Source organism: Phacochoerus africanus, chromosome 1 (genome assembly GCF_016906955.1).
Source record: "Phacochoerus africanus isolate WHEZ1 chromosome 1, ROS_Pafr_v1, whole genome shotgun sequence".
Taxonomy (NCBI): Eukaryota; Metazoa; Chordata; class Mammalia; order Artiodactyla; family Suidae; genus Phacochoerus; species Phacochoerus africanus.
The window spans coordinates 215224151-215234689 of NC_062544.1; the positions used below are offsets into that span (position 1 = coordinate 215224151).

The window sequence follows — 10539 nt, forward strand, 5'->3', positions numbered from 1 at the left end:
TAAAGATTACCATAGAGGAAGATATTGCTATAAATATTTCTAAATGCTTATTCTCACTTTCTGTATTTACTTTTGTCACTGATGGGTAGTAAGTAAATGGTCTATGGATCATGCTTTGAATAGCCCTCTTTAGAATATTAATATTTTGTGTTTTAATGAAAGTTATTCTGTGCAATGTTTTTTTAAACAGGTATGCATCTTCTATTGATGACATTTTAGAAGATGAAGAACATTATGCAGATCAGTTAAAGGAGTATCTTTTTTATGCAGAAGCACTGAGGTAAGTATAATACATGTTCCAGACGCAGCCTTGTGGCGGGTCACCACTCTTCATGTGCTACTCCAGAGTTAATATAGTAAGGTGACTTATTTATTTATTTCGGCCCCGCAGCATGTGGAATTTCCTGGGCCAGGGATTGAACCTGTGCCACAGCGACAACATGAGCTGCTGCCATGACAATGCCAGATCTTTAACCTGCTGTGCTGCAAGGGAATTTGTGAGGTGGCTTTTTTTTTTTTTTTTCCTTTTTAGGGCTGCACCCATGGCATATGGAGGTTCCCAGGCTAGGGATCCATTTGAAGCTATAACCGCTGGCCTGTGCCACAGCCACAGCAGCGCAGGATCTGAGCAGAGTCTATGACCTATACCATAGCTTATGGAAACGTGAGATCCTTTAACTCACTGATTGAGGCGAAGAATCAAACCTGCATCTTCATGGATACTAGTCAGGTTTGTTAATTGCTGAGCCACTACAGGATCTCCTGAAAGGTACTTTTTAAATGAATTCATTCCCCTGGGTATTGAATAAGGTTTCATTCTATTCCTGTGTGTTGCCCAGTGCTAGACATAGAGATTTAAGATTGAGCCCTGTGCTTGACACACATTATATTGATAAAACCTGTTATCAATCTCAGACTTCAGATCTGTCTGTATGTTGCTCTTTCTGCTTTTTCCCGTTTGAAGATCAAAAGCAAACTACAGATTGAATATGTGTAGCACGATCTGTCACTAGGTTATATGTTATTTAAATTCTGTAATTTTTTTATATACCTGCATACTTTATCTCTTTGTGAGGTTGTAAAGCTTCTTAATATCAGGACTTTGTCTTCTGTTTTTATGGTATCACCTGCAGAGCGAAACAATTCTCTGGGAGATTGTCCAGTTTAGAAAAATGGTTCGTTTTCCTGTCACTTTTAAAATCAGTATGAGAATTCTCTTGATAAAACAGAAGCAATATTCCTTTAGCTGTTTAGTACCTGTATGAAAACATCACATTGTTAGCCTTTTTCCTTCTAGAGCTTTGAGTAGTAAAAAGTTAAACCAAGATATTTTTAAGTTACCAAGCAAAAGAAAGTTGCTAAACGTGGTGGAATTCTCTGCAGCTCTTAAAAATTATAAAAAAGATGAATGTGTATTGATACAGAAACCTACCTATCGTGCAAAAAGATTTGGGAGTTCCCCTTGTGGTGTAGCAGAAACGAATCTGACCTGGAACCATGAGGTTGTGGGTTCGATCCCTGGCCTTGCTCAGTGGGTTAAGGATCTGGCGTTGCTCTGAGCTGTGGTGTAGGTCACAAATGTGGCTCAGATCTGGCATTGCTCTGGCTGTGGCGTAGGCCAGCAGCTGTAGCTCTGATTAGACCCCTAGCCTGAGAACTTTGATTATGCCAAAGACCAAAAAAAAAGGTAAAATTACAGAGGATATGTGGATGTGTGTATTATTTATTTATTATCGTTTTGTCTTTTCTGGGGCTGCACCCAAGGCATATGGAGGTTAACAGGCTAGGTGTCTAATCGGAGCTATAGCCACTGGCCTACGCCAGAGCCACAGCAATGCAGGATCCGAGCCTCATCTGCGACCTACACCACAGCTAACGGCAACGCCGGATCCTTAACCCACTGAGTGAGGCCAGGGATTGAACCCAAAACCTTATGGCTCCTAGTCAGATTTGTTAACCACTGAGCCACAATGGGAGCTCTGGATATGTGTATTTGTTAATGCCTAATTAATGTCTGGAATGATATACGTCATATGTTAACTTGAATTGTGTCTAGATAGCAGGACTAGGGAGAAGAGAGGGTTCTTGAAATTTTTATTTTTTGTATTCCTGTATTAGAAACTTTTTTTTAGTGACTATGGATTACTTTAATGACAATAACAAATAGTCTAAACAAAAAAAATTTGAAATATCTTCTTAAACAATACTCAGTTATGTGAGATTATAGCATTAGTCCTTATGTTATACAAAAGATTTTTTTTTTTAATGTTTAGGACCATACCTGTGGCATACGGAAGTTCCCACCCAGGCTAAGGGTCGAATCAGAGCCACAGCTGCCAGCCACAGCACACAGCACTACAGGATCCAAGTTGTGTCAGCAACCTGTGCCGCACCTTGTGGCAATGCTGGATCCTTGATCCACTGAGCGAGGTTAGGGATTGAACCCACATCCTCATAGATTCTACTTGGGTTTTTAACCCACTGAACCACAATAGGAACTCCCAAAAGATTTTTTTTTTTTTAATATATGTGATAATAGTATGTTTATTGAAAAAAATGTTGCGGGTATCTGGAAGACAACCTTTTTTGTTTTTTTAAGTATATAGTTTTTATTAAAACAAGGAGTTCCCATTGTGGCTCAGCAGGTTAAGAACCCTACTAGTATCCATGAGGATGGGGGTTTAATCCCTGGCCTCGCTCAGTGGTTTAAGGGTCTGGTGTTGCTTCAAGCTGTGGCGCAGATGGGGCTTGGATCTGGCGTGGCTGTGCTGTGGTGTAGGCTGGAAGCTGCAGCCCCGATTCGCCTCCTAGCCCGGGACTTCCAGATGCCATGGATGCAGCTGTAAAAAGGGTAATAAATAAAGTTTTTATGCTTAGGTTCTGCTAGATTAAATTTTTAATGTTGAGCTACTAAATTTTGAACTCAAAAATCTGGGTATAAAAGTTCTGGCCCTTCACAATGCCTCCCCTTTACTGTCGAAAAAGTTTTAACATGTTAATAGAGAAGCCACAAAAACTAAACGGCAGCACTTTTTTGCATTCCTAGGGCTGTGTGCAGGAAACATGAACTTATGCAGTATGACTTGGAAATGGCTGCTCAGGACTTAGCATCCAAGAAGCAGCAATGTGAGGAACTGGCAACTGGGGTGAGTGGTTTTCCATTTAGGGCTTCGGTATTATTATAGCAATCTTAAGTGGAATGGGCTGCAGAATGCCTTTAGCTTTTACAAGGGAATAATTTGTGGATAACTTTATTATTTTGGTTGTGATCTTGATATAAAAGTATGCAAGACATTAACAAATGTATTATAGATTATTATAAGAAATTTTGCACATTGCTTTGTATAATAAAAATCATGTCATTTCTGATTAAGTCAGGTGAACAGACATTATTCCTTGGGATTGAAATAATGACTTTTTTCAAGTTTAATTTTACCAAGTATATTATAGAAATTTTAGTTAACTTTGAAAAGCTTTACTATCTTAGAATCGGTGCCTCTCTCCTAATAAGGAGCTTTTTGTGTACTTTTTTCTCGAATACTTACAATGAGTACTGGTGAAGAAATTCCATATCTTATTGTATTTAGACTTAGGTCATTTTTGTAATCAGCTTTGTCCTGTCCAGCTGTTTCATTGGAATAAATTAGCTGTTATGGTAAGAGCATACAATCTGGAAGTAATGAAGCAGTGACAGTGCTACCATTTATTTGTAAGTCATTTCATGGTTAACAAGCTACCCACTTGCTACATGTACAAAAGTCATGGATTTGACCATGAAAAGACCTTTGACCATGAAACAGGTACATGCTGGCTTGATTTATTTTTAAAACCCAGGGGAAAGTCCCAGTCCATTTTCAGAGCATTGGGTCTCTGCTCCTACATGGGAAATATCAGTGTTTCCGTTCAGTGAACTCAAGAGAATGAGTAAGTGTCAAAGCAGTAAAACTTGAGGCTTGGGTTTAGGCATCCTGGCATCCTGTTTTATTAATCGATACCCAAGTTTTAGTGTGAGTTAAGCAGATTTTAAATAGTTTCTTTAGTAGCCTGCTGATGTTAAGCCTTGTGGTGCTTCCTTCTGAGCTAGGGGGGAAATGGCTATTTTCTCGTTTAAAAAAAACACAGCTTTTAATTGTGGTAAAATATACATAACACAACATTTATTATTTTAACCATTTTTAGTGGTAAAGTTCGGTAGTAGTTACATTTACTTTGTTGTGGAACTGACCTGCAGAACTCTTTTCATCTTGTAAAATTGATACTCTGTATCTTTTAAATACCAACTATCAATTTTCCTCTCCACTTAGCCCCTGGCAGCCACCATTCCACTCTGTATCTATGAATTTCACTGATCTGGATACCTCATTTAAATAGACTCATACAGTATTTGTCTTTTTGTGACTGGCTTATTTCATTTAGCACAGTGTACTCAAGGTTCATCCACGTTGTAGCATGTATCAGAACTTCCTTCTTTTTTAAGGCTGAGTAATATTTCAGTGTAAACATGCTCTTTATCCATTCATCTGTTTCTATTTCATTTTAGACCGTGAGAACATTTTCTTTGAAAGGGATGACTACCAAGCTCTTTGGTCAAGAAACTCCAGAGCAGAGAGAAGCCAGAATAAAGGTGCTAGAAGAACAAATAAATGAAGGAGAGCAACAGCTTAAGTCTAAAAATCTGGAAGGGAGGTAAAAACGCTGAGATCTTTAACATAGTGAGATCTGTTTAAAAAAACAGAAAGACCTGTAGACTGTGTGGCAGATTGTTTATAACCATTCCCATCTTTATCAGGGTCCCTTGATATGGCCTATTCTTCTAAAATGCAGTAATTGAATTCCTTTGAAATTTGAATAATCAGAAATTATGTTATGTAGAAATGGTTGTTTTAGAGTATGGGAAAGAGGAAGAGAAAGCATTTGAGCTTCATAATGTTATTTTTCTGCACTTTCTGTGATTTCTATCTGTTGTGTGTTCCCTCTGCCTTTTTCTGTCACTCATCAACCTGATCGTTCGGTGCCCAGCTCCTGGGTTACTGCTCTTGTGAAGCCTTCTCTTACCCTCACAGAGCAGTTGCTTCATGCCGCTATCTTGTGGCACTTGTATATTGGGTGGTTGGTTGTGCAGTGTAACTGTCTCTGGCTTAATTACAAACCCTTCAAAGTCAATGATTGTATCTTTTTCATCTTTGTATCCCAATACCTCGCATAGGTCTTGGAATGAGATTATTCCATAAGTAATTTGAGAAATTCAGTTCTCAAAGATCTGCCATGGATGACTCTTGGGCTCATTTTTATTTATTGTTGTTTCCGTCTGATTGTTATGGAGTAGACTAAGGTAGACCAAGAGTATATCAATGATTTTGAGGTGGTTTTGTTAATGTTTAGAATTGCTGGCATTAAGTCAAAGTAAACGTTCATGATTAGAGTTAAAAAGACAAATGCCTCTCAGAATTTTTAAAACTCCAGTTGTCATTTAAAGCAAGTATATGTAATCTATCGTGTTGAAAAGAGTATGTTTTCCAGTTTCCCCCAGGAAGGCAACTTTGTGTGGCATCTGTTAGGCTTATGAGCTGATTCAGGGAGCCATTTACATCTGTGTTATAGGAATAATTCGAAGCTAAAGTTCTTGTGGCAAAATAGAGATCATTAAAATGTAGAAGAATGTATGACTGTCTGTTTTTTTCTCCCACTATAATTTTTAGGCAGAGAAAAATAGAGCTGTCTTACAAGCAATAACTTTTTCCTCTATATAGACAAATACAAACCCAACTCAAATGAGAAGTGGTTATTTGAATTTATAATGTGTAGTTCACTTAATTTAAATAATAATAATAATAGTGACCATACCTTTTATTTCAGAGAATTTGTCAAAAATGCTTGGGCTGATATTGAAACGCTTCAAAGAACAAAAGAACCGTGATTTAAAGGAAGCCCTCATAAGCTATGCAGTCATGCAGATCAGTATGTGCAAAAAGGTAGGTTTTGGTTTCAGTGAAGGTACAAGTATATTTAGAAGTGCCTACAAATTTCTTTGAAATCATTTTCTCTTATTTGGACTAAAATATTTATCATTTTCATTTTTAAAGCCCATTCTTCTCTTCCAGAATGTTTCCCAATTTCTCTACTTAATTGTGAGAGAAGTATCATGACCAAAATATCAATTACTGAGTCTCCACTCATCTAAAGTTCCAAATTTGTATGCCTCATTTATAACTTGTATTTGAAACTATGTACTAACAACATCACTTTGGTTATATGACATTCTTGAACAGGGCAGGAAATACCATTCCTAACAGTGATGTATATTTTGGAAAATAGTTTTAAACATTATTTTGGGAAAATGTGGTTATGATATGGTTTATTGTGAGAATAAATCCTTAATGTAGCTGATATCTGTAGTAGAAGATAAACATAGAAGCTTATTTTGGCTAAAATAAGAATTTGGACAATGGTGGAAATCTTTCTAAAATGCTATTTTAAAAACAAAACAATGAAGCATTCCATAGACTCTTTTTCATAACCTTAGATCTGCCTGTGTAACTGCTAGTCAGTACCAGTGCTTTACACTTTCCCAGCGATTTATTGAGCAATTTTACATGCATTATCTGAGTAAATTGTGTAGTAAGATAGATTCCCATGTTTATGAAAACATTCCAAGAGATTAAAAAAAAATCACATTCATATGAACATTCTTATGATTTGATTTATCCAAAGTTTAGATTTTCTGGCTCAGAACCATCTCTCGCATAGCCCGTTTCACTTGTATGACCAGCAGTAGCCGTAGAGAACAAAGATGTTTTGAATTGGAAACACCAGACTCACATATTACTCAGTGGACCAAGTTCATAGTTATGCCTCAATGAATTTGAGTTACTTCATGTTGTAGATCTTTGGGAGTCACCTAAGAGAAGTTAAAACCATGACTAGTCAGTCTGCAAGTACTCATGATTGAATACACTGTAGTTTAGGGTGTTTCTATCTCTGCTGTTTTCATCCTGTCAGCTCCTGCTGCTGCTTCATGTTTATAGTCTTTTTTCTAATCTCCTTTTTAAATCTTGAAAAGTCTGAAAGATCAGAAAACAAAAGTTTGTAGAGTTGGTTTTGTTTTATTACTGTAAAAGACTCATTAATAAGCTCCTCTGTTTTCCTGTTTGCTTCTTTTCCTCAGTAGAATGCAGATGTGATATAATGGCTCAAAGGACTTCTTCCCCACACTTTGCTTAGGGTGAGGTGGTTGAGGGTGCTAAAATGTCATCTCTGAATGAAAAAGATATTACTTGTATAGTATTACTCATGTATCCTAAAAAATTATCACAAATGAGTTTATTCACATGGGATTAATAAGAGTGTATGTAACTATATTTCTTAAGAACAGTGTTATAATGTTTCATCATGTCTTTTTTTCTCCAAGTGAACTGGATTTTTTTTTTTTCCTTCCGCTTTCTGTGGCCACACCCTTGGCATATGGAGGTTCCCAGGCTAGGGGTCAAATCAGAGCTGTAGCCACTGGCCTACACTACAGCCACAGCAGCACAGGATCTGAGCTGCATCTGTGACCTGCACCACAGCTTATGGCAACACTGGATCTTTAACCCACTGAGCAAGGCCAGGGATTGAACCCGCATCCTCATGGATCCTAGTTGGGTTCGTTAACTGCTGAGCCACGAAGAGAACTCCCAAGTGGACTGGATTTTTATATTTGCAAATCTACAGTGCTATTTTCTTTAGTAACTTAAAATTAATTGAGAAGTAAAGATTAACATCACCTTTTTTTGGTAACTGGAGATAACTATATATTTCAAACTATTTTATCTCTCTCGCTTTTTTTTTTTTTTTGGTTTTTAGGGCTGCACCTGAGGCATATGGAAGTTCCCAGGTTAGGAATCGAATGGGAATGCAGCTGCCAGCCTCCACCACAGCCACGCCAGATCCAAGCCGTGTCTGCAGCCTACACCACAGCTCACAGCAACGCTGGATCCTTAACCCTTTGAGTGAGGCCAGGGATCGAACCCACATCCTCATGGATACTAGTTGGGTTCATTACTGCTTAGCTATGACAGGAACTCCCCCACATCCTTTATTGAAAACTCAACACTGTTACACCTTCCTGTGTATCTTTTTAGACTTACTATACATATACAATCATTTAGAAAATATACACTTTTCCTCTTTCCCACAAAAACAGAATTGGATTATACGTGTTAGTGTATAGTTTTTGTTTTTTCATTTGCTGTGCTGTGGATTTTCTTACTGGGATAGTGCGTATGAGTTCTATCTTACCTTTTCTGACACTGCATACACCATTAGTACTACTTTATCCAGGCAATCTGAGACATAGTAAAGAATTTTTGAGGGGTTTTTTTCTTTTTGTAGTTCATCAAGGAGGAAAAAAGCTGAAAAGATTTTTTTTTGGTTTGTTTAAAGCCTCAATAAATACTGACATACTTTAATGTTTGAGTATTAAAGAAAATATTCTTTCTCCATAATTTAGCAGTTATTAGAGAATATGTATCTTGTTTATTGAAAATATGCCTTTATTCCTACCACTTCCTCAGATTTTACTGTTATATTTTTACAAACATTCTTTTTTCACCCCAGTTTCAAACAGGCGTTTTTGTTTAAGCGTATTAGGTCTATTATAGCATATTAATTTTTTGCTAAATAGCCTGACAGAACCATTGAGAGCGAGTTGATAATTTAGTACTTAATTTTTATCAAAACATTAGTTATTAGACTAATAAATTAATAATTTGTTAATTAGTATATAATTATTAGACTCAGTTTTTTCTCTTATTTCAAATATTATAAAACTTGTTTGGCCTGTAAGTAGAAATGGTATGAATATGTGATACGATTAAATGAGTTTTTCAAAAAGAAGTTGTAGGATTTCTTTCTCTGGTTTGAAGATAGACTCATACAAATGATTCTGTTACTTTTCTTAAAAAGGTATTTGACTTATTAGCTGTTGCCAGAAAAGGTGTCATATTTGCTTGACTTGTTATTTATTCCAAAAAGTAAAACTTAGCACACCAGTAAGCCAAGTACTTGGACTTTCAGAATACTTCCAAAATCACATTTTTAAGTTTTTTTGGCTTGTTTTGTTTTTAAAGGGAATTCAAGTTTGGACCAATGCTAAGGAATGCTTTAGCAAGATGTAATCCTGTGTAATGAATTTCTCTTCAATCAAAGTGCCCCAAAACAGAAGCACAAGTAGATAAAAAAAATTTTAAGTTGCTACTCAGCATATACAGAAATACATGAGTTGAGTAAATTCAACTTTCTTTAATTTGATTATAGTTAACGTTAATATAGCACAAAAGGATGTATTTTAATGAAGATTAAGTAGTATAATTTGAGGTTTTGGGGACTGGTGCTGATTCTAAAGTGTTAATTAGAAAAAACGTACCAACAAATTGTCGGGCTTATGAAGCAGTGACTGAATGTCAAGATGTTAGGTAATTTCTAGATGTTTGTTTCAGTGCCACTCTTTCAGATCTGCTTATGTAGGGAGTTTTTTTCCTAAAATTGAATTCTTATCTTTATTCGGTAAAACCCACTAATCTGTTATAGGGGTTATTTTTTCTTGCCTTATAGTTGAGCTGTTTGATTTGACAAAGCTCAGCAGAAACTTAGTGTGAAATCTAAAAATTTCTCCCACATTCATTAATGCCCCCGTGACATTTGCATACACTAGAAAATGCCTTCAATTTGTGTTTTACCAGAATTTTGATACTGGTCAAAAATTTTATACTGCCAATAAAGACTCAACTTCTCAGATATATAATGGAATACATTGTTATGATCTAGGAATTGCTATATAGAAAATTTTAATTGATTATGTTACATACAAGCATTAAATTCTCTAATAATTCTTAACCTCAGTGATGAGCCTAAATTTACTCTGCTTGGCTCTCTACACATGGCATTTCAGGGTACAAGATGTAGCATTTCAATGTATAAGATATATGTAGTGAACGTAGGTGGTAGTATCTTCATTATTCACATCCTTCTTTTTTATTGCTTGGCTGTAATTTTTGTAAAGATAAATTATATTGGTTTTGTGTGTGTGTTTTGTGATATATGTTCAGAAGCCAAGCACCCTTGGTTTTTTGCTAGCTTTGCAGGACCCTACATGTATACTCATTATTACTAATTATGTAAAAAAATTTTTTCAGTACTGTTCAGCATTCGACTTTTTTACATGTTTAAAATGTTGCTGAATTTTTGTGCTATTTGCCAAACTTATACAATAAATAAAGTATTGTGTTGATTTTCATATGATTATTGTTATTTTAACAAAATACTAATTATTATCTGATGCCCTGTGGAAAAATAATATATGCCATATTATGTTTTGAAGTGTTTAATTGTATAAATTTGTCTTATGCCAAAATGCTGGATTTTTAAAAAATAAGATGCTGAAATGATAAATGATTTCAACATTTTTTTACCTTTTTAAAAGAAAATTTCTAGAAGCAAAAGTCATCTTGATAGTTACATATTTCATTCCATTGAATTGTGTCATCTCTTGGCTCATGAAAC

At 35.8% G+C, this 10539-nt stretch overlaps 1 protein-coding gene across 1 annotated transcript in view; it reads left to right on the top strand.

The window, feature by feature from the left end:
* SNX4 (sorting nexin 4) overlaps window positions 1-10273 on the top strand; it is a 72493-nt gene extending 62220 nt beyond the window's left edge. The window contains 6 exon segments of the mRNA XM_047790382.1: window positions 191-280; window positions 3047-3146; window positions 4541-4686; window positions 5857-5890; window positions 5892-5972; window positions 9108-10273. Of these exon segments, the coding sequence (XP_047646338.1) occupies window positions 191-280; window positions 3047-3146; window positions 4541-4686; window positions 5857-5890; window positions 5892-5972; window positions 9108-9155 (499 nt within the window). The 3' untranslated portion in view covers window positions 9156-10273.
* The last annotated feature ends 266 nt before the right edge of the window (window positions 10274-10539 follow it).